General features: G+C 35.5%; 1 protein-coding gene across 9 annotated transcripts in view; it reads left to right on the top strand.

Moving 5' to 3' along the window:
* RYR2 (ryanodine receptor 2) overlaps positions 1–24,694 on the top strand; it is a 449,694-nt gene that overhangs the window by 294,248 nt on the left and 130,752 nt on the right. For all 9 annotated transcript variants that reach the window (XM_052805738.1, XM_052805746.1, XM_052805744.1 and 6 more), the window contains 17 exons: positions 579–738; positions 1,007–1,093; positions 1,834–2,060; positions 3,002–3,803; positions 4,851–5,051; positions 5,174–5,279; positions 9,607–9,750; positions 11,670–11,943; positions 14,714–14,828; positions 15,417–15,549; positions 16,779–16,882; positions 18,286–18,421; positions 19,115–19,301; positions 19,781–19,886; positions 21,180–21,300; positions 22,583–22,752; positions 23,759–23,979. In XM_052805738.1, coding sequence (XP_052661698.1) covers positions 579–738; positions 1,007–1,093; positions 1,834–2,060; positions 3,002–3,803; positions 4,851–5,051; positions 5,174–5,279; positions 9,607–9,750; positions 11,670–11,943; positions 14,714–14,828; positions 15,417–15,549; positions 16,779–16,882; positions 18,286–18,421; positions 19,115–19,301; positions 19,781–19,886; positions 21,180–21,300; positions 22,583–22,752; positions 23,759–23,979 — 3,294 coding nt within the window. The remainder of the gene's footprint in view (positions 1–578; positions 739–1,006; positions 1,094–1,833; positions 2,061–3,001; positions 3,804–4,850; positions 5,052–5,173; positions 5,280–9,606; positions 9,751–11,669; positions 11,944–14,713; positions 14,829–15,416; positions 15,550–16,778; positions 16,883–18,285; positions 18,422–19,114; positions 19,302–19,780; positions 19,887–21,179; positions 21,301–22,582; positions 22,753–23,758; positions 23,980–24,694) is intronic.

Here is a 24,694-nt window from a genome sequence, read left to right as displayed (position 1 = left end):
CCCATTTAATGTAATTGGGTTGATGTAAAAAAAAAAAGTAATAGGAAAAAGTGTAACTTTGCTTGTTCTCTTGCTTGTGAAGAAATTGTAGAGTAATGATTTAATCAAATCAGTAGGCACTGAAAAGTAAAATAGCACAGCTTTTCTATGTAGTTTTGGACCATGATCCTGCAAATACTGACTTCTGAACTGGTACAAAGTAGAGCAAAATACCTTGTAGTATTTTTGAGCAGGCCAAATTAGTACAACAGCACCTCCTCTCAGCACTTCAGCTTGTAATCCATGCCAGAAACTTTGTGTTATGCTTAACATCAAACAATTTAAAACATTAACTGGCAAAGTCAGTTTTGTCTCTTGGAATTTTACAGAAGATTTGAGCTCGTTCATATTTTGTCATCTTCAGTTTTTATTTTTTCAATTATGAAGTCTAGGTTTCATTGAATTTTGGCATTGGTTATGGTGGGATCTGCTGTTTTCAGCCACAAGGCCCTGTTGGTTGCAGCCATGCAAAGTTGTTCTTAGTCCACTACATAAAGTTTTCACGCCATCCATGAATAAATTTGTCTTTTGACATTCAGTATAAAACGCAGCAACTGCTATATGGTGTGCGCAGGAGAGAGCATGAGCCCTGGACAAGGACGTAATAATAATGGTCTGGAGATTGGTTGCTTGGTTGATGCTGCCAGTGGCTTGCTGACCTTCACAGCTAATGGCAAAGAACTAGGCACGTACTATCAGGTGAGTATTTTTTGATGATGTTGTCCAGTGGGAAGGGGGAAAACTTAATCCTCAGACTGCATCTTATTAGAAACGTTTGTACAAGACTGGAAGAAAAAGTAATTGTCGCTATTATGACAGTGATTTTTTCCATCCTGTTTGGATTTTCTGGGGTTTTATTCAAAAGCTTGCACTTATTGCCTATCAATACAGATATCAGGGTCTTTTTTTATAAGTAATAGTGTTTTGCTGTCTTCAGTGGTTATATATTTGTACATCTTTGATTTAGGTTGAACCGAGTACAAAATTATTTCCTGCTGTATTTGCTCAAGCTACAAGCCCCAATGTTTTCCAGTTTGAATTGGGAAGAATAAAGGTAAATAATGCTTGGTTTTGTGCAGGTTTAGGACTAGTGTATCATATCAAATAATTTTTTTTTTCTGGCCATTTGTTGCCTGCAATGTGTTCTTGGGTTTGGGCACATTTTTATGATTCCAAGTGTTTGCACTATTGCCATTTTTATTCTTAACTCAGTTTTAAATACCTCATGTATTTAAAATACAGTACATTGGATGAGAAGGGTTGTAACTGATTAGAATTGGCAGATGATATTGTAAAGTCCCATTGAATTTTCTGAATTTCATCCTTCATGATGAAATGAAATCACTGGGGCTGGTAAGGCAAATCTCTTTTTCTACAAACAGACCATGGATGACCAGTGTATCTGCAGATTAGGTTAGGGTTTTAAAGTACATTCAGACAGTACACTTAAGAAAACTGAGCTGAAATTTACTTCCTTGCTTTGGATAAATGGATGTCTAAGAAATCAGAGGAGGTAAAAGAGTAGAGTTCAGATCTCTGGTCCAAGGAAGTGACCACACATTCCATTCAAGTTTCTATTTCAAATTTAGCTATTTTAAAAAATTCGTTATGGACAATGCTCTCTTGCTGCTGATCTGCCAATAGTTCCCAGCTGGTTTTACAAACTACTGAAAAAGTTAATTTCCTGTTGCACTGTACTTCACTGTACTGTATGTTGAATATATTTATTGAAAAATATAATATATTAATTGTTTGGTAAAGAAACCGATTGTCTCTTCTGTTGGAATTTTCCAGAATGTAATGCCGTTATCTGCTGGCTTATTCAAAAGCGAACACAAAAATCCAGTCTCTCAATGTCCTCCACGTCTCCATGTCCAATTTCTGACTCATGTGCTTTGGAGCAGAGTGCCAAACCACTTCTTGAAGGTTGATGTCTCTCGGATCAGTGAACGTCAAGGCTGGATGATACAGTGCCTGAATCCTTTGCAGTTCATGGCTCTTCATATTCCTGAAGAAAACAGGTTGATTTTGTGTGTTGAAGTGTATCAGAGTTAGGTTGGGATTATGAAGCTAGACGTAATAAAATTTCTATAAGAAAAGCCCAAGGTCTTCTCTGTATTTATAACACATGTAAATAAAGGCAGTGTGTATTGATTTAGCTAATATTAAACGTTAATCTTATTTTTCAGTTTTAAAATCTGCCTTCTTTTGTTGTGTTTCCAACCTCTCCTAGTTTCTCTCCAAACTCTTTAATAGTATATGTAGATTTTGAATGAAAATGAAAGGAACTGTGTTTATAAATTATTAAAGATAACCTGTAAGGTAGGCAAAGATCTGTTTTTGTAAAGATTTTTTAAGATTTGTGACCAATTTAATTATTCCATTAGTTTAATTTTCTGAAATTTAGTTTTAACAATTGAAGAAATTTAATTTTGTGATTTCCTTGTTACCCAAATGTCTCAGCATTTTGCCAGTGCCAAAACTGAAAATAAAATCACTAAAAAATTAGGTAAGAATTCTAAACAAACAACCCTGCCCTGAACCCCCTGCAAATGAACTGCTGAGTCTGTTGCCATTTTGCAGCCCCAGAACTAAAAACAATAAGTGATATAAATATCTCAATCTATACTCGTTGTAAAACCTTCATTTTCAGTTACCCAAATTCTTGTTTGTAGTATGAAGTAGTACTCTGTGTTAAGTAAATCATTTTGATCTTTCCCCACTGAAGGTTATTGAAGTTGTGCTTTAGGAGTGACTTGAATAAATTCCTGATTGAACTTTGTTGCTAATCCTTGATTCTTAGGTTGACAGTGTTTCTCACATGAAAGCTGAAACATGGAAAAAGTCCATCCCTAGAACTGATATTGTGCCAATGTTACCCTTAGGGAGAATTTTGAATTCCTTCACTTAAGTAAGTTTTTGCACTGATATGGAATTTACTGTATTATTTTTTTCTCTGCAGAACAATTGATATTTTAGAGCTGACAGAACAAGAAGAATTGCTGAAATTTCACTACCATACCCTCCGATTATATTCAGCTGTTTGTGCTTTAGGCAACAACCGAGTGGCCCATGCTATGTGTAGCCATGTGGATGAATCTCAGCTCCTGTATGCTATTGAGAATAAATATATGCCAGGATTATTACGTGCAGGATATTATGACTTACTCATTGACATCCATCTCAATACCTATGCAACTGCCAGGTTAATGATGAATAATGAATTTATAGTTCCAATGACAGATGAGACCAAGAGTATTACTTTGTTTCCTGATGAAAACAAAAAACATGGCCTCCCTGGTATTGGACTTAGCACTTCATTAAGGCCAAGAATGCAGTTCTCCTCTCCGAGTTTTGTAAGCATTAGCAGTGAATGCTTTCAGTTCAGTCCTGAATTCCCTCTGGAAATCTTAAAGGCCAAAACCATAGAGATGCTGACTGAAGCTGTTCAGGAGGGCAGCCTCCATGTCAGAGATCCAGTTGGAGGTTCTACAGAATTTCTGTTTGTCCCTCTCATCAAGCTCTTTTATACCCTCCTAATTATGGGAATCTTCCACAATGGGGATCTGAAACACATCTTGCGGTTGATTGAGCCCAGGGTTTTCAAAGAAGCAATGAGCCAGGAGGATGAAGTTGATTTCTCAGAGAAGGAGCTGAGTTCAGATGAGCTCAAGTCAGAAGAAGGAGAGGAAGAAACCAGAGGGGAGCAAGTGCCAAAGGAAGGACTCCTTCAGATGAAACTTCCAGAACCTGTTAAATTACAGGTAACAGTACTGCTGTGATAGTGTTTTTTCCCATTTCTTCAAAGATCCTTTTTTCTTCACTTAGTAATTTCGCTTTCAAGGAATGCAGCATTTTGATGTTAAATAGATAAATAACTTTCTTAGAGGAAACAACAAGATTTAGTATCTTCCAGATGATATAAACTTGTTCATCATAGATCAAACAACTGTTGTTTCATTAAAGAGAATTACTTTCTCAATGACATTAACAGGGAATTCTTCATTCTTATGGATCCAAACAGAAAAAATATTCCCTAGAATCATAGAATCATTTAGGTTAGAAAAGACCTTCAAGATCATCGAGTCCAACCATCAACCATGCCCACTAAACCATGTCCTGAAGTACCTTGTCTACGTGCTTTTTGAATACCCCCAGGGATGGTGACTTAACCACTTCCCTGGGCAGCCTGTTCCAATACCTGACAACCCTTTCAGTAAAGAAATTTTTCCTAATATCCAATCTAAACCTCCCCTGCTGCAACTTGAGACCATTTCCTCTCGTCCTATCTCCAGCCACCTGACAGAAGAGACCAGCACCCACCTCGCTACAACCTCCTTTCAGGTAGTTGCAGAGAGCGATAAGGTCTCCCCTCAGCCTCCTTTTCTCCAGACTAAACAACCCCAGTTCCCTCAGCTGCTCCTCATAAGACTTATGCTTCAGACCCCTCACCAACTTTGTTGCCCTTCTCTGGACACACTCCAGCACCTCAATGTCTGTCCTGTAGAGAGGGGCCCAAAACTGAACACAGTACTCAAGGTGTGGCCTAGAAGCAAGGAGTAAATCCGTTCTCTTGTAACTTCAATAAAAGTCTTATATTTTATATGTCTGAGGCACATAAATCTCCTGCAGATGCCAGATATTCCTGGTGTAGGATTACTTCACATGTAGTAAATGACAGCATTAAAGATTTCAGTCACTTTATTTGATAGTAACTGCTGCTCTAAGGCATCTATCCTTATTTGCGTAATATACAGAAGATATTTCTTAGCTTGCCAACTCTTCTTTCTCTTATGATACTGTTTTCTCAGATGTGCCATCTACTCCAGTACCTGTGTGATTGCCAAGTACGACACCGAATAGAAGCCATTGTAGCATTTTCAGATGATTTTGTGGCCAAGCTTCAAGAGAATCAACGCTTCCGGTACAATGAAGTGATGCAGGCCTTGAACATGTCTGCTGCCCTGACTGCTAGAAAAACAAAAGAATTTCGATCCCCACCTCAGGAACAGGTACAGCTTACAATGGACAATTTATTTTTTGTTGTGCTCTATGTGTGGCAGACTTCTGTTTGATTTCAAAGGTTTTCCTTTTGGAGATCAGTGTCATTTGCCTTTCCTTTGTATCCTTTAAGATTAACATGCTGCTGAACTTTAAAGATGATAAAAATGATTGTCCTTGCCCTGAAGAAATTCGGGATCAACTCTTGGATTTCCATGAAGACCTAATGACACACTGTGGTAAGTCTTGTTACTGAATATTTTTACCTTTTAAATTATATTAGCTTTAGAAGCAATTTTTCTAAACAATTTTACATAACACCAACTAAGTAGTCTATAGATTGGACTATATCAATTATAAATACTATCAAAACCAAGGAAATGTTCTTATCCTCTATCTGGTCAAACTAGAAGGGAATGCAGTATGTTTTTCTTCATTAGGGAAAAGGGTTTTTTTACCGATACAACTCTGTGGGAATTTCTTTGGGCTTAATGTATTGGATAACGCTGTAGCTCACTTGTTATTCAAGCGGTTTCTCTGCCCTGTTCCCACTCCATTGCATAGGTTGGTATAGGTCATCTTTGCTGTATCAAGTTGACTATGGCCATGTTAACCGCAATATAACATTGTATTTAGTGGCTGATTCTTCTCAGACATGAGTAAAGATGTAGAAGTTTATTATCTATTGAAAGAGACTAATAATCAAAAGGAACAGTTAAAATTCTGTAGTTTTGATTTCTTCACTTTAGTTAATAAAAAACGGTTAAATTATGTCATATTAAAATGTGAAATATTAACAATTTAAATAAAAAAATACCAATATAAAAATGAAGCTCCAAAATGTGTATCTTAAATGTCAAGCTCATATCCATGAATACTGCAAATTCGGTTATAGACTAGTTTTGTTTGGAATGCATGCTTACTTACACTTTACATTGAGGACTTTGTTGTTTTCCTGTTTGGAGGATACTTATCCTTTCATTTTACTTCAGCATACTATTTAAAAATAATAAGTAAAAGACACACTTAGCAGACAGCATGAGCAGAGAAGCAGCTGAAGTTTGATGTCATGTCCCATTAGCTAGAAGAAGTTAATGCAGGGATGTGTGATTGTATTTTTTAAACTAAAACTCTGGCGAAGGAAGGAGCTTTGGACAGGAGGATCTCTGCACTTTTCTTCCTGAATTGCATTCCTTATTGATGCCAGTTTAACAGGAAATAACACGTTTAGTTATTTAATTCAGTACCTTAAAATATTCAAATAAATAAAAAATGACATCAATATCTGACTTTCTAATACATGAATTTTCCCTTTTGGTAGAGCAAGCACAGTTGATATTCTTGTGTATCACGAGACAATTTGTTTAGATTGGTCCATCTCAAAGATATTTGTGTGACTAAAATAATCACATTTATTAAGGTATCAGATATCATGGAAGGTCTTTAATGCAGCCTCCTACTCAAAGCAGAGTCAGGGCTGAACTCAGACCTGCTCAGTGATTTTTGCACTTAGTCTTGAAAGCCTCTAAGCATAGAGATTCCACAATGTCTTTGGGCAACGTGTTGCAGGGCTTGAGTGTCCTAATGGTGATTTTTTTTCTTTTTTCCTTATGTCAGTTTGGAACCCTGCCTGTTTTAGTAATTGTGTCTTGTTCACCTCAGAAAAGAGCATGGCTGCATTTTCTTGCTAACTTCCTTGTAAGTTTTGATGGACTGCTATTAGGTCCACCATAAAGCTTCTGTTGTGCAGGTTGGCAAACCCAGTTCCTTAATCCTCTCCCTATAGGACAAGCGGTCTAGCCACCAATCATCTTTATGGGCCATTGTTGGATGCTCTCTAGCTTTTCAATGTTTTTCTTGTATTGGGTAACCCAAAACTGGATGTAGTATTCCAGATGTCACCTCAGGACTGCCAAGTACTGGGGAATAATCACTTGCCTTGAGCTAGTGATTATGTTTCTGCTAATACAGGATATTTTTGGCTCTCCTTGCTGTGAGGGTGCACTGCTAACTGGTCTCTAGCTTGCTGTCCAACAGGACCCCCAAAGTTCTTTTTGCAAAGATGTTTTTTTTTTTACCAGTTCATGCCCAGCCTGTATTGTCACTTGGGGTTGGTCTGTCCAAGTTGCAAAACTTTGCATTTGTCCTTGCTGAACTTCGAGTATCCTGTCAGCCCATTCCTCTTCTACCCTGTTGAGCTTCCTGCCCTTGAGTGTGTTTTCTGCTCCCCCTAATTTGTATAATCCACAAACTTGATGAAGGTGCATTATGACACTTCAAATGAAATCTTTTTATTTTAAATGAAAAATGAAAAAAGAAAAAAAAAAGAGGAAGATTCAAAGTAAACTCAATTGACAGAAAATGAAGATGAAATAAAGAATTTAGAAATAACATTTGAAAGGAGAAGAGGCCTTATCTTTCTCTTTGATTTTTCCATTTTTCTTTAGTCTTTTACCATCGTTCTCCTCTGTTCAAATTACTTGGTCTATTTTTGTTGTTTTTCTTATGGGGAAAGAGTAATTTGCATAATCTACAAGTAGAAGATTAATTTTGTGGGTCAGAGGATGCATTACAGTAGAGCAGAGTTAATTATGCTGTGTATTCAAAATATGGCTATTGCAAAATCGGTAAAACAATTACACATCCTGAGTCCTATGTTTGGTTGATTAGCCAGCCACCATGTGGGGATTCAGACCTTGTGAAATGGTTGAGAGACAATTATGCTGACAGTTTGCAAATCAGAAAAGTACAACTAGAGCTCAGGGAACAGCATAACTGTGGGAAAACAGACATTTCATTTGAGTAATTTCAGTAATTTCTAATTGATAAGATATTTCAGTGTCTTTACTGTTAATTAGTTTGGTTGAAGAGACTGCTATCCAAAGCATTTTGTAATATGATTTAGTGTAAAATATGAAGTTACTGATGATCCTTTTTTAGTGTCCGTTACTCTAATAGGACAAAATATAACAAAATAACTTTAAATGGAAATGGAACTCTATTCAATGCAAAAAATCAGACAATTAAAACCAGATGCAATAAATTGAGAAGAATGATGTAATGTTGTGAACAAACATCCTATAAAATCACGACTGCTAAAGAACTCCCCACAAAACCCTTAACTTCAGAACTTATATTGGAAACTAAAAAACCCAGAAAAAATAGTTGAATGACCTTTTTAGTTTGAGCTAATTTTACTGTAATAAGTATAGGTCAAGATTTTAATTCCTTGACAATGTATGCATAAATGAATAAAGTTAAAAACATGAGAGAAATGAGCTGACGGGAATCCCATGAAGTTCAGCAAGGGGAAATGCAAAGTCCTACACCTGGGGAGGAATAACCCCATGCAGCAAGGACAGGCTAGGGACCAAACTGGAAAGTAGCTTTGCAGAAAAGGACCTGGGGATCCTGGTGGACAACAAGGTAAACGTGAGCAGCAATGGGCCCTTGTGGCAAAGAAAGCCAACAGCTGGGCTCCCCGGTACAAGAGAGACAGGAACACACTGGAGTGAGTCCAGGGAGGGGCCATCAAAGATGATTAAATTCTTGGAGCATCTTTTGTACAAGGAGAGACTGAAAGGGCTGGGGTTGTTTAACTTGAAGAGAAAATTCATGGTGGGGATTGTATCAATGTGTATAAATGCTTGTTGGGCAGGGGGAGTAAAGGCGGCTGAGCCAGACTTTCCTCAGTGGTAGGCACTGGTGACAGCACAGGAGACAATGGGCACAAATTGAAATACAGGAAATTCTATTTTTTATATATATATATATATATATTTTTTTTTTTTTTTTTTTAATGTAGGGGTGATGGAACTCAAGAACAGGTTGCTCAGAGAGGTTGTGGAGCCTTCACCTTAGGAGATACTCAAAACCTGACTGCATGTGGTCCTGAGCAACCTGCTCTAGATGAACCTGCTTTGAACAGGGAGGCAGGACTAGATCTCTAAAGGCTCATTCCAACCTCAGCTGTTCTGTGATTCTATAAAGCCTCACATGCATTTTTTTTTACATTTTTATAGCTTGTTACGGGAATCTCATGAAAGAGCTACTCTATTATGAAGGTGGCTGCTTTCTTCTGACTGGTCACTAGAAAGTATACTTATTGTAACTTTAGTTCTTTCACTTCTGTGATATGTTTTACCTAAAAATCTCCTAGTCTTTACTAGTATCAGTTGAATCATACTGTGTCAGTAGGGACTATATCTACACTTCTGAGCTACATATGTCCAAAACACAGGCATCAGCATTAGCATGGAAATGTGCATACTGGGGGAGTTGACCACAGAAATATATTTACTATATACTTTATGTAATAACACACAATTTATACAAGAAATTAATAAGATTACATGATTCTTATGTGCAGTTTCCTGCCTTACACATATACCTGATCTGTACTTGTTCCAAACTGCTGGTTAAGCATATCCCATATCAAACTCTTTTGTAGTTCTAACAAAGCACAACAACATAGTTCACTTCTGTTACGTTTGTACATACAAGATACAAAACGTGTATAACTTAATTATATTCTTTTACTATTTAGTGTATTTTTTTTTATTTCAGGAATTGAACTAGATGAAGATGGAACCTTGGATGGAAACAGTGATTTAACCATTAGGGGTCGCCTCCTATACCTTATGGAAAAAGTTACATATCTGAAGAAGAAGCAAGCTGAGAAGCCAGTTGACGATGATGCTAAGACATCCTGTAAGCAAAATTAAATCAGCTTCTTGTATCCTAATTCCAAAAGGCGAAAGAAGCAGGGAAGGAAGTTCTTCATATATTTTCAGCCAAAACAAGGTGGATTTTTAGGGTAACATCTGCACACGTTAGTTTGTAGCCCTGACTCAAAACAAGCTCAGATGGACTTTCTATGATAGGCAGATTTGCTTCCCAATAGGATGTAGTGGAAAATTTCTTCTACTGGCTTTTTTGCCCTTGATCCTTTTTAAAGTCTTAATTTTCCAGAATGTATCTTGGGTTTTGTAGAATGAATGCAGACTTAATTGTAGCAAGGTTCTGATTATAAGAACTTGCTCATAAAATCAGCTGCAGTAGCTTCAAATCAGTATTTGCATGAAGACTACCAAATTAAAGAAGATTCTGCAATTAGACTGTAATTTGCAAAGCTGTACTTAGGAGAAACCTCCCCACACAACCTAAAATTAAAGATTTGCTGACTGTGATTGTTGCTCTGTCATTTTTCTGACACTTTCCACCTTTCCATCTTGATAAGAATCAAGATGCCAGTGGCATCCAATTTGAAATACCAGCCCAAACACATTTCATCCTTTTACTTATTTTTGAAGTGTTTTTATTCTAAAAAATGCTATGCTGTGTACCTATAGTAGAGTGTTTGGAGAGTAACAATAAAATACACTATTATTACTCTTTTTTTCCCTTACCCTGTAGTAGCACATCTTAGCACAAATTCTCTTCTTTGTTAAACATTCTCTTTTCGGTAAACTCTGTCCCTTCAATATCTTTCTTTAAGTACTTTTACTTTTTTTGTTGTTTGAGTTTAGCCTGAAATTGCATCTGGTTTACTCCGAAATAATGTTACTGTCTCAACACATAGATTTCTGATTTGAAATATTTTTGATGTTTGGTCTGCATCAGCCACCTTCTTCAACATCAGGATATTTATTAGGCAGTTTATTGAACTTCAGGAGGGATTATCAGATTTCCCTTGTCAAACTTTTGCTGTTATCTGCTTGACATGGAAATAAATTGATCAGTTAGGTAAGTACTGAAGGTGAAATTCTCTAGTGTATAACTATCAGGATATCTCAAGAGGATCCTGAATTGATCTGACAAAGTCTTGGAAACCTGAGTGGAAGTTCCCTGAGATGAGAAAAATAACATTATTCAATTTTCCTTATCAAATACTTTGTTCTGACTGTTAGTTCATGAGTAATTTTTCTAAACGGTAGTCTCAAATCTTAACTGATATTATATAGCTTGTCTATTTTAACATATGACTTTTCCAAATATAAATATATGTAATCCCAACTAAAAAAGATTGTCAGTGAGTATACCAGATATGGGTTTCTTGCTTCATTAGAGACTGAATTCAAAATATGCAAATGATGATGTGCCATTTATTTGATTGGAGTCTTTTCATTTCTATTTCCTTTGAAGGGCCTTTGGTTTTGGCAAAGGACTAAGTTAAATTATTCTGGTTTGTGCATTATAAAATTTTGAGTGGGTACACATCCTAGACATGTAAATAAATAATACAGCATTTACGTGTGCTACCAGTATATTTTTCCAGTCTTACTTCATAATATGTAAGAAAAACCTTCAGACCTGAGTTCCTGGAAAAATCTTGAAAGGAAAATGTAGAAATAAATCTGGTGACTTTGTGAGCATCTTGTATGTCTTCATTTATGTTATCAGATTTATTTTCTGTATTTTGATTTTAAATATAGGCTTTTGGTTTTGAGATGTTTCTGCTTCTCTTGTGTGATTTTATTTTTCCTTTGGTAGTCTGCGAAAGAAATACCAAGAAAAAGGTGCTTCTTAAGAATTGAATTCATTCCAATTCATGTTGCATAATGGGTTCTGAGGGACTACTAGCAGAGATGAGCAATTAATGGTAATTTTGTGATTTATTTTCTTCACAGCTACTCTTCAGCAGTTGATTTCAGACACAATGGTACGCTGGGCCCAGGAATCAGTGATAGAAGACCCGGAGTTAGTAAGGGCCATGTTTGTATTGCTACACCGCCAATATGATGGTATTGGTGGCCTGGTTCGAGCCCTACCAAAGACGTACACCATAAATAGCGTGTCTGTGGAAGACACAATCAATCTTCTGGCATCCCTCGGCCAAATCCGTTCCTTGCTTAGTGTCAGAATGGGGAAGGAGGAAGAGAAACTTATGATTCGTGGATTAGGGTAAATAACTGGAGTGTAACATCTCTTTATTTACAGATATTTGTTGATATCTGCTGTATGGTTATGGCCAAGGTTATATATGAAGTTTGAATGTGAATAGTCTATATGGGTGTAAATGCAGACACTGGTATCAGTTGTGTAGTATCTTCAGTTGTAAGATACAGCCTTTGCAGCACTGTATGTATCATTTTTGGAGAGAAGCAAATGACGTCTGTAAGACTTCTTGTGATAAAAGCTGAAAACGTGTATGTAATATTTTATGATATTACAAAATATATCTTGTTATCATATTTTAAATAGTATGGCTGTGAAGAATCCTGTGAAGAATACTGTCCATTTTATATGAATGCAGTGACTTGTAGCTGTTGACATATACAATTACCCCCAGCAGTCAGCTAATGGAGTTGTGTCTACATATGTCTGTACATATGCCATCTTTTTATTGCCCTGAATGTAGTTGGTACTATTTGAACTATGAAATAGTTCACCCAGTCTTATTTTCCTAATTATATCATTAATAATAGTGAAATATAGCCTAATAAAGAGTACAATTGAAGAAAACAGTAAAGAAAACATGATCATCTCTACTAGCAAAGAGTTTGTTTTTTTCTCTCACTTTTTTCGAAGAAATGTTACCATTTGAGAGATGTTTGGTGAGATTAAATATCAGCTGTGATCTATTAGAAATCCCCAGTCAGCAAGAGCAATGACAACCAAAGATAGCATTATATAAAGAATGCCACGAATGCAAATACCTTTTTCTTTTTTTTGAGCTTACTGAAAACTTCAGATATGCAAATAATGTCTATACGTAATTTTGTAGTGTCTTAGTATTGCTAAGGCTTTGGCAAAGGTGAAAGTCCGTCACCTGTCAAAAGGTATAAAATACTGGTATTTCTAAATCCACCTTTGTACTTCAAATTTAAGTTGTTACATTTCACTTAAGTTAACAAAGTCTAAAATGAGTGATTACTAGATTATGGCATTGTTGTGCCTGGAAAAAAACAGTCTCAGAGGGCTTTTCATTTCATGTTCTGCTTTCTTTTTATTCTTTTACAATTTTTTTCTCAACATTTTCTGCTATGAATTAAAAGCTAAGATTTTGTGAATGTGATTTAATTTTAACAATGTTTTTGGTGATATGGGAAAGTCTGGTATAAGGAAAAAAGAGTACTTTCTGTTAAGCTGGTGTTCTCGCTGCCTGTTCCTATGACCCTTCTTGGTAGCCTCTATCATATTCTTGTTTATCTTGTAGGTTACCCAACTGTGCCATTTATACCTTTTGTAGCCTAACCTGGGCTCTAGCACCTATTTAGAAATGCCAAGTCTCTTGCTGTGAGTGGAAAGTATTCCTTTCTTCCAGCTGAGAAATTGAAGTGTCAGTCATTCCTGCTTAAAAATTCAGTTTCCTCAGAAATGCTGTTAAGATTTTTTTCTTAAGTGTAACATTTCATAATGCAGTCCACAGTTAAACACAACACTGAAACTGGATGTACTTCCCAAAGTAGTGTAATATTGCTGGCCAGCCTGTGAGGTGATGTTTTGACTTTTTGTACTGTATTTCTGTAAAAGAAAGCTGCTGTAGACAAGTAAGAATTAAGAATAACTTGGCAGATTGATACCATCGAGGTGTTTTTCCACAGCATGAAGCACTAGTGCAGAAAGCAGATGGTATGGGTAACTTTTGGAGGCATGGCCTATCCTTTATCGTATCTGATACAAAGTCTGGTTGTAGGCTTTGTGGAAAAATCAGCTAATCTTTCTGATTCTTACTGGGAGTCAAAAACTCTGATAGTGCCACCTACATCAGACATACTGCATGCATTCTATTGCATGACTGATAGTTGTGGATTTGTAGCTTTTAGAGTGATGGAACAGTCCTCTTCATGTCTCATCTTTTATAAGGCTGAAATTTTCCTTGTCTGATTGCAGGAGTTTTAGGTCAGAAAAAAAAGACTGCTATAAAACGTGCAATGAAATGTGAACAGTTGTCAACAGTATTTTCTATAGTTACTTGCAAGTCCTTTTGTCCCATGACCTGATTGCTTTCATATTTATTTATGGGTTGTGTGTGATTTCAAGACTAATTACAGTTTTTAGAAATTTAATTACTTTTTAAACCAGACATTTTTATTGGACATAACGTTTCTGCATAAAATATTGACATTATAATCTTCAGGACTGGTTTTAAAGTATGTAAACCTGTTCTGCTAAAATATGTAGGAGAGAAGAGTTCTTTTGAGCAGTAACGCATGAACTAAGGTTAATATTTATGCAGCTTCTGTTTCTGATGCTTAGAGGATAGCTGGATATACATTCCCTTTCCCCTACAATTGTTTTTTCTTGCTTTTGATGGCAGATGTCAAATGTGTCAAGGTTGAAATATTCTGAAAAGAATGCTTTGTCAAAAATATTGATTAGTTGAATTTGAAATTTAAGCTAATTTTTGATCATGCTCCTGTCAGAAAATAATTTTAGATCTGGGATGGAATTTCTAATGAAAATAGAAGAGCATCCTACTCTGGTGTAATCAAGTGGTGATTAGGGCAATAACTATAATATGGGAAAAGAAAGGTCAGGTTCTTTCACCACGTGCATAGAAAAATAGACTATCAGGAGAGATTGAGACTCAACCTGAAAAGGTCCCTGAGGTAAATTTTCACCTCAACTGGTGAAGAATTGCACGGTGAATCAGCTTTGCAAATAACATAATAGGTAAACTATTGGTCCATAACATTTTAATCCAATTTTTTATTTTGTTTTCCTGTAGAGACATCATGAATAATAAAGTATTTTACCAACATCCAAATCTCATGAGAGCTTTAGGCATGCATGAAACTGTCATGGAAGTGATGGTAAATGTGCTTGGTGGAGGAGAATCCAAGGTAAAGCAATTCACTGTTAGAAGACAGAGAGTTTAGAATATAGCTGTTCAAAGCTTTATCCTGTAAGGCGCTGAGCTGTCATTGGAGGTACTGAGACCATAACCTCTTACTAATTTCCATTAGCACAATAGTTGACTAAGTTTTTAGAAAATCTACCCTTCTGTTCTGGAGGAAGATATAACTAGAATTGTAATTTCAGATGCTTTAAAGAAAAAACTGCAAATAGCACTTTATATGCTTACTGGGTTTTAAAGGGGAGATCTTTTTAGAAACTATTTAAAAATTGATGCAGTATTACTCTGAATCTAAGCATTCACATTCTTAGATGTTTGAATCTAGAATTTATGGGTGATCCCAGCTCTTGTTTTTCAAGTTTATACCTTGATCTTTGGGGCTTAAGGAGTTATTTACTTGCTGAGAAAGCCCTGTTGATTCCAGATTGAAACCTTAACAGTTAACTTCACTGAAGTGCAATGAATACAATGCATAAATATTAGTCTGTTGAAAGGCTGTTATATAAATGATCTTTTGCAAGCTTTATACCTGAGTTAGAGTTTGAGCTTCAGCCTGCTATTATTTGCTTCTTAGGAAATCACTTTCCCAAAGATGGTGGCAAACTGCTGTCGTTTTCTATGTTATTTTTGCCGCATCAGCAGACAGAATCAAAAAGCTATGTTTGATCATCTTAGCTATTTATTGGAAAACAGCAGTGTTGGCCTTGGTAAGTAATAAGTGTGTGGCTTTTGAGATTCTAAACCAAACCTAAAATCTTCAAACTCTCTGCTGATATGTATATATACATATACATATGTATATATATAAAAAACCATAAAACCACCTGTGTTTTTCTGCATCCCTCTGTTTGTGCTCTCTGTGTTGAAGTTTCTCCTTTACTGAGTGCAAAAATAACTTCATTACCTGTATTGCTAACTCCAAACAGATCCCTGACAGTAGCAGTAAGTTGAGGTAATTTAGTATATGCTTTTTTGTATGTGCCTGGACATTAAGAGAGAGTCAGTGTTTAGTTGCACATTTTGAGGAACAGAATAAAGTCCTGATTTTGATGACGGGAATCATAAGTAAGTGTTGGCACCATTTCATTAGGGCTTACTTCTCACTGTTCAAGCTTGCTCCCCTGCACTTTCTTCTGTAGACTGTTCAGTATACACCTATGGGAGCAGGAGAAATACAGAGCTCATTTGCTTGGGTATGCATGTATAGATGCCCAGAAATGAACCTTGAAATTTTCTTAAAATCTTAGCCTTTCTTTTCTAGGCTGAAGTGTTATAGAGGAGACACTTTCATCCTTTATTTAATTTAGTATTTGTAATTGAGAATATATAATTATTTAGAATCATCATAGTAATTTTTTTAAATGATCACAAATTCCTTATTAATGTACAGGACAGAAGCATAAACTAGAAATCTTTTTGGAGAGAAAGTGCCCAAATCGAATGCGTTTGGAGTGTTAATATGAAAACTTGGGCTTTTTCTAATGCTATAATGACTGCCATTTTTTAATGAAATAGGTAACATATAATATTACATTTTAAAGCCCAAAGATATTTTGTATTTCAATATAGTTGATAAAATGTCAGTGTTGTAGATATAAAATTCCTGCTACCCTTTCCTCAAAACAAAGTTGCATCAGTTAGGAGAATTAGAAAGAATGAAATCTTAAAACGAAGTATGTGATGAGAATAGGAATGTGGAAGAAAACTAGTTTCTAGCTTGAGCATCTAAATTGTATTTTGATTTCATATCAATGTCAAATTTCATGTGAGTGGATGATTATTTTTTATAAACTGAGTGGTATAAATGATATGCTTATAATCATGTGCTAACTAGTGACAAAATATTGTATTTTATTAAAGAACTTTGTTAATGTGTTTCCTATGAGTTTGTTGGTTTTTATTAAGTTGGTGTTGCAACTAAATGTTATTTTAACAGCCTCTCCTTCTATGCGAGGATCAACTCCTTTAGATGTTGCAGCAGCCTCTGTGATGGATAACAATGAACTTGCACTAGCTTTAAGAGAACCTGATCTGGAGAAGGTTGGTAGCTTCTTTATCAAGTGTTTTTTCCCCTTGTAGAGAGGGGAAGATTCCAATTCCCTGGAGTAATCAAAATCCAAGATTATAAGAATTATATGGGAATTTTAGGTACCTTTCAGAGGAAGACTATCAGGACCTTATTGTTTGTTCTTTCTGCTGGTGGTCTGGATAGTTGAACTGAGTTTATGGTTATTACATGCACAGGTGTAACCAGAAGGAATTGCCTCACGGGCAGCTCTTACTTTGTGAATAGTGAAGTCCATACCCAACAAAACTTCACTGCTAAAATCTTTCTTTGTTGTTCTGTCTTGATGGTGTCATGCAGTGGTGGCATAATGCAATAAGGGTTACAAGAAGCCTTGTGAAAACTTGTTACAATATATAACAAATGTTCATAGAGGTATCTATCTATATCTATCTGTATTTTCTCCTAACATTTAAACCTGCTTCAAGAAAGATTGAAGGAATTGGGATTAATTAGACTAAAGAATAAAAAACTCCAGAGAGCATGTGACAATTGTGTAGAATATGTAAATTGCTGCTGCAAGAAGGAATAGAATAATGGTTACTATGTCAGCAGTGGATAAGAAAAGCAGCTTAAATAATGGAAAGACAGATTCAAGATAGACATTAAAAAACACTTTCTAATGGCAAGTAAGACAGTGGAATATATTGTCCAATTTGTTCTTGAAGATCTCCAATTCTGGAGATGCTATAACCTTCATAGGAAAGCATCTGTCGGGAGTAATATAAATGTAGATGATCCTTTCTTGGAATAGGAACATGGACCATGTGTATTTAAAAGAACATTTTCAGACTTTCTTCTTATAAATTGTCAGCAAAAAGAAGCTGTCTGAACTTAGTTAAAGGCTATGCTTACAATTCTTACAATTCAGAAAGGAGAGGGCCAACTGAAAACTACTATTGAGACTATAGGTCTGAATTACAGGGAGTGTTACTGCTGTGTGTTTAAAAGGAAAGGAAGAAAAAAAGCAAGTGAAAAGGAACGGTTAAAATAAAAGAGTAGACCTGTGAGTTATATTAGAAGGTGTGATTTCAAATGTGGATAGTGTGTAATTGGGAAATATTACAAAATTGACTAATTTGTAACATTCAGGGTTGCAAGAGAAATGAGATATAGATAGCAAAGCAGTGATTTAGAGAGAGGAAAAGTGGAATTGAGATAAGTAAGGTCTTGCAGTTCATGGCAGAAGTAGAAGTCTGGGAAAGTGAACTAAGAAGGAGGCTGCTCTTCTGATTTGCGCTAAGTATGATACCGTTTTGTCGGGGATAACAGAATGTGGACACCATATCCGGGACAATGTATAAGGATGCTTCCCTTTGAAATTGCATTTCTCTTCTTTTTCACAATTAATATCTTTTTCATCTTACCTTGCTTTTAGGTGGTTCGCTACTTGGCTGGATGTGGATTGCAGAGCTGTCCTTTGTTGATTTCTAAAGGCTACCCAGACATCGGATGGAATCCAGTTGAAGGAGAGCGATATTTGGATTTTCTTCGTTTTGCTGTTTTTTGCAATGGTAGAGTAGAAGCCTATAAATTTTATAACTTCCTCTAATGTTCAGATAAGTTTGTCATTTAAAATAGTAATACAAGCTAATTTGATAAGTTACTGTAAATTTAAAGGACAGTTTGCAGAAAGACTAGAATTATGCAAGACACACAGTGACTTAGGTGCTCATTTCACAAGCCATATAGGGTCCTACGAGCCTATACCTCATTTTTTAGATCCATCTTTAGTCTTTGAAATGCCCACATATCCTTTGGAAGTAGAGCAGAGAGTCCGAAATCTTTTTATGATAAAACTGATGCTAGACATAGAGCCAAACCCTCATCTTGTGATGAAGATTTAGGTAGCCCAATTTTAATGTTTAGCAGCTATATTGGTCCCCTCATTAACTCTCTCACTTGACTGTGAGTCTTTACTACAAATCAGTAGCTTCAGTGATGCTTTAAACATCCTTTATTATGTAGTTTCTTCTTTGGCTCTATTTAATTTTGAATTAAATCACATGTTTTATTTCATAGCTTTTATTACAATAATAGAGGAGTATGTTTGTGTGTTTATGTAACTTTGTCATGATATTTAAACTTTTGTAGTTAAAAGTATCTACTGATGCATACATTCTGCACTTTTGTGTATTCTTTTCTGATTGTATTTCAGAACTCTTTTTGATATAATCTTAAATCTTGATATTTGTTCTATGTGGTAGGAGAGAGTGTGGAGGAGAATGCTAATGTTGTAGTCAGACTGCTTATCCGTCGACCTGAATGTTTTGGTCCAGCTCTAAGAGGAGAAGGCGGCAATGGGTTACTTGCGGCCATGGAGGAAGCAATACAAATATCAGAAGATCCAACAAGAGATGGACCTTCCCCAAGTAATGGATCTAGTAAAACCCTGTAGGTGCAGTGGAATTGCTTGCATTGCCATCAATTTTGTTTATTTGTTTTATAATCTTAGTCATGAAATGACTTGTTTGTTTTAACATGTGAATTATCAGCTGGATTCTTCCTTGGCTTCAATGGAGGGTAGAGATATGTCTTCTGCCAAATAGTGCTTCCTCTGCACTGTTAATTTAAGTTACTCTCTCTAAATATTAAATCCTCTTTAGAATTCTGTTTCTTCTTTGTCAGTCAGTTAAGAATCAATCCCCTGATGCAAAATGAGATAGATAAATGGTAACAATGCAGATGTCACTACAATCTTTTAGGGACAAATTCCATTCTGTGTTAGTCTGCTAAAAGGCCACTAGTTAACAGGAAGCCCCCATGTGTAAGCTGTTACACCTATGAGCAGATTTTCTTTATTTATTGCTGATATAAAAACTTTCTTGTATTTTTTTCATCTTTTAATTGTTTTAACATTTAACTAATTACAGTGAAATGGAAGAACAAGAAGATGACACTATTCACATGGGAAATGCAATCATGACCTTTTATGCTGCTTTGATTGATCTGTTAGGACGCTGTGCCCCTGAAATGCATGTAAGTTTTATGTCTTTGTGCATTGGAAAGTAAAGTCATAGTTGTTTTACTGATTGTTAGGTGGTTTGCTGTTTGGCTTTTTCACAGGAACATGTTATCAGGTATTAAAGCAGTGGTATGGCTACATAGTATCCTAATGTACATAATGTGTTCATCTGCTAATTTGCAAGGAATTTCTATGAACTATTCAGAAGATGTTCTTTTTAAAGGAGTTATTCCATTGCTTTTCTTATTACTGTTCCCTGTGGTTGGTCTTCAACAACATTCTGTCATGAATATTGTTTGATTGTCCCTTGTGACAATCAAACTCCTCAAATTTCCCTATTTATTGTGATGGTGTAGAGTGATTTTTTTTTTTTTTTAAACCATGGTTTTACTCTCTTCATATACTTATTTAAACAGACTGATTAAATTACATATAAAAATAAATATTATAGGGTATTCTTTTAAAACGTAGGAATAAGCATTGTCCTTGGACATACACATCGATATCTCATAATGTTTATTTATACTGACAAACCTTCTCAAAGGTAAGATGTCACTATTTCAAGCATTAGATACAAAGAATTAGACACACTATAAAAACCATAAGCTATAAAAAGCCCTTACCAATTAATTCCTAGAAGCTTGAAACTTTGAAAATACTTGTTGTTTAAGATTCAAAATACCTTCCTGTTCTTCAGAAATTCTACTTAGTTATGCATAGTTTCTCATTTCACCCTGAAATGTGCCCTAATTCGTATAGATTAGTATAGATCAGTATCAGATTTGTTCAGAGACGGATAACTTGAGAAAGGAGAGAGAGATCCATGTAATAAGGTTAGTGTATGAATAACTGTTTTGTTTGAATTAAAAAATTGTCTTGTTTTCTCCCTGTCTCGCTGCCTTTTTTAAAACAAAACTAAAACAACCGGGATACCTGAAAGTGTTGTTATTTGGCCGGGACAGAAAAACTGGCTTTTTTCCTCTGAAAATCTGCTTTTGCTTCCCCTCTCCTCTCCCCTCACGTGCTACATTTTAATGCTTTGTTCACCTATTTTACCTAATATTCCATTTTGAAAATGGGCTTAGACTTATTTAATAACCAAACATCGAGATTTCCAGACTTTGCACATTTGCATCAAAAAAACCAGCGAATAAATACAGATTGCATGAAATTTACAGTATTAATTATAATGTGATTTTGAGAGCAGTCATTCTTGTGTATCTATGGTTCAGGAAGTTTCCAGAACATGAACATATATAGAAGATAAAAAGAAGACTTTGTTAATTTTTTATCTGTCTTTTCCTTAGCTAATCCATGCTGGTAAAGGGGAAGCCATTAGAATCAGATCAATTCTACGGTCTTTGATTCCACTGGAAGATTTGGTGGGAGTAATTAGTATTCCTTTCCACATGCCAACCATAGCTAAAGGTAAGATGATTATTCTACTTTTTTTTCTCCCATCCCATTCTTATGTTTTGTAATTTAATGAAATATTGATACTCATACTTCTCTCAGTATTAAAAAATGTTATAGAAATTAAACTATTTGTTGTGAGAATTAGAAGAGAAATTGTGTATTTCAAACATGTTTCAAAAATTTTTCTGCATGCTATAGGCAATATTTCTGTGTACACTTAAATCACTGATGTAAATCCCATTCATTTAAATTGTCATGAAAATCTATTACAGCTTCAAAAGAAAATTTAAAAATGCATACTTTCTGTTTTTCTAAAATATTTTTAAAAATTGCAGTCTCTTTTCTTGATAACATAATCCTTAGCTATTGCTGTTCTAACCCTATCGATTGTTTCTAGCAGATCTTACTAAAACACCAGAGTTGTTCTTCAGCAACTATGGTGAAGTTATAGGGGTGACATATATATGCAAATGCATTTCTTTGTTTTTTCTGCCTACATAGAATTGATTGTGATAGTGGGAGCTATGTGAGCATCAATATAAAAGGGAAAGGAATTACATCCGCTTTTTTGGGTATCTGGAGAGAGAGCATTATAATTGTAACATGGGTTGTCTAGGGACTTAGAGCACAAGAATGCCCAATAGGTTACAGTAGAAGTTATAAAAAGATCAATGATTCTATTACACCATTACTTATTTATATTCCAAATAGTGACAGATCTATAGGTGATATCACAGTAGCATAGAGTACAGCTTATAGATACAGAATTGTTTATTTGGCTTTGAAAATGAAAGTATCAAAAATTAAAAATATTTCAATGAATTCCTTTCAGATATTTCAGAAGTTTTCAGATACAGAGGACTTTTTAGCACGATCTTAATTCATTGTCATACCTCACAGATATTCTCATCAGTGCTGGATTCCTGGGGTGTTTGATGTAGAATTGTTGTATTTTTTACTTTCTATCTGCTTTTTCTAAGAACTAGGTACTTCTGTAGATGAATTAGTATGTTTTGGGTACTTATCATATTAGAATATCAACTGATAAGAATCCTTTAATACACAAAGCATGAACAGAAAAACACGTATGGACTTTGAAGTCTGTCTGGGTGGAATTTGCCTTATGCATTCGATCTTGGTTAACTACAAATATTTTGCCTTTGTGTAACAAAATGACAGGGAAGATGCTTAGATGTTAACAGAGACTCAAAAACTCTGACAAGTAGTAGCATGACTGCCTAGTCTGCTGGTGAAGGATGATCCTTGTCATTGAAGTCTTATTTCTTCCTTTTAGATGGTACTGTGGTGGAACCTGACATGTCTGCGGGGTTTTGCCCAGATCACAAGGCAGCCATGGTTTTGTTCCTTGACAGGGTCTATGGAATTGAGGACCAGGATTTTCTTCTACACCTTCTTGAAGTTGGCTTTCTGCCAGATCTTCGTGCTGCTGCTTCTTTAGATACAGTAAGGGTTTAAGTCTGTTGTTATTTTGGTTCTCTTATCTTACTGAACACTGCAGCATTTTTCATCCCTCAAAAAAACATTTTTTATTTCTTCATGTTGTCTTCTACATTTCTCAAATGCTGGATGAGCTGCCTGTTGCTGCCGAGCTTTGAGAATACTTGAAAAACAGTGAAGAAGCATTCTCCAGAATGATGCTCACTTTGAGTCCCCCTTGATACCCATGTCCATAAGAGATGCAATGCCTTTCCCCAGGAGACTTTGTGAGCTTGTGCTATGGAATCAAATTCAGATAAGCTGCCAATGAAGCATGTAACTGAGAGCCTCTTTCCAGAGATATACAGGAAGTGTTCATCTCCATCCATTTGTTAGGGACACCTATGTTATTATTTAGGAAGTCTCTAGATTTTTGTTTTAGTTCCTCCTCAAAATTGCTGCCTTTTTTTCTGTGAGTCTTATTCCCATCTAATTTTTCTTAGCTGGCTTGGTCCAGAAAGATCAGATTTAGAGAGCTTATATGAGGGCTAAGACATGGACTTTGATTTCCCTATTTGACCTTTTATGTCAACATTTTTCTGAAAATAATTATTATTTAAGAAAGAGCAGGTGAGGATTTTTTTTCTGACTTGGAACTTGGACTTGACTATAACACAGAAACATAACTGCGTTTTGTGAATGCAGACTTGACTGGTATTACCTGATTTTGGAGTGTTCTGTTAAGCAGCTATGACATACTTTAATATAGCCTTGAAAATTGTTTTGGTTTTGAATGGCTACCTTTAGTGTTTATGCTTTCATTTGTTAAAAACAAAACAAAAAACAGCTGTGAGACTTTAGAAGCAGGAAAAGCAGCTAGGCATCCAGCTTCCAGTAGGTATCAAATCCTCATTTGTGTGTTTTGGAAATTTCCCTCTTTATAACTATTCAAAAGAAAAACAAACAATAAGTTCTTTTCGTTTGTAACAACATTGATGAGACAAATCTAATTTTTCTCCCATTTAATTCATAGGCTGCTTTAAGTGCTACGGATATGGCTTTGGCTCTGAATCGGTACCTTTGCACAGCAGTCTTGCCTCTGTTGACCAGATGTGCTCCTCTTTTTGCTGGCACAGAGCACCATGCTTCCCTCATCGATTCCTTATTACATACTGTGTACAGACTTTCAAAGGGATGCTCTCTTACCAAAGCTCAGCGAGATTCTATTGAAGAGTGTTTGCTGTCTATCTGTGGGTAAGAAAATACTCCTGGCTGTACAGGAATGCTAATTTATAAAGTAACGTATACTTATAATACAGGAGTGCAGAACTATGCCACCAGTAGCATGATTAAGATTTATTTTTTTTTCTGGCAGATGATTGTGATATTTTTAAATACACTGTATTCAATTTGCAACTTTTATTAATCACTCATACGCAGTTCTCAGTTATTTTGCTATTTCAGAGTTTTCAAAATTAAAACCTTGGCAATTAACTAAGAGGACATAGTGCAAAAAGACAAAGCTCTGGAAATGTGGAATTGTGCATACACTGAAGCGCCATTTAAAGACTTTTAGCTGTACGGATTGGCAGTATGGTTGATGATCAGATTATACAGTTCTATGGAGATGTTTATTTACATTGTGTTACATTTGATATCCTAGTCAATGACTAGTATTGTTATACCTCATTATTGACACCTATGGGACAAATTTTGTCTGGGTATCTGCGGTCTCAAAACCAGTTGATTATTATCCAATTTTTTTATAAGCTTACAGGATCAATTATCAGAAGTTGACTAGGCACTTATGAATTCAATTTCTAATTAAAGTTAGCAACATTTAGGCTTTCAAATCACCACAGTTTTTTTGAATATTTCACCATGATTTTTTTGCGTAATGTGGAAATGTGTTCAGAAATGACAGACATTTATATTATAGTACTGTAAAAAGGTACTGTATAGCATTTCT

The sequence above is a fragment of the Harpia harpyja genome, chromosome 13 (assembly GCF_026419915.1).
Source record: "Harpia harpyja isolate bHarHar1 chromosome 13, bHarHar1 primary haplotype, whole genome shotgun sequence".
Taxonomy (NCBI): Eukaryota; Metazoa; Chordata; class Aves; order Accipitriformes; family Accipitridae; genus Harpia; species Harpia harpyja.
This window is presented reverse-complemented; position numbering and strand designations above follow the sequence as displayed.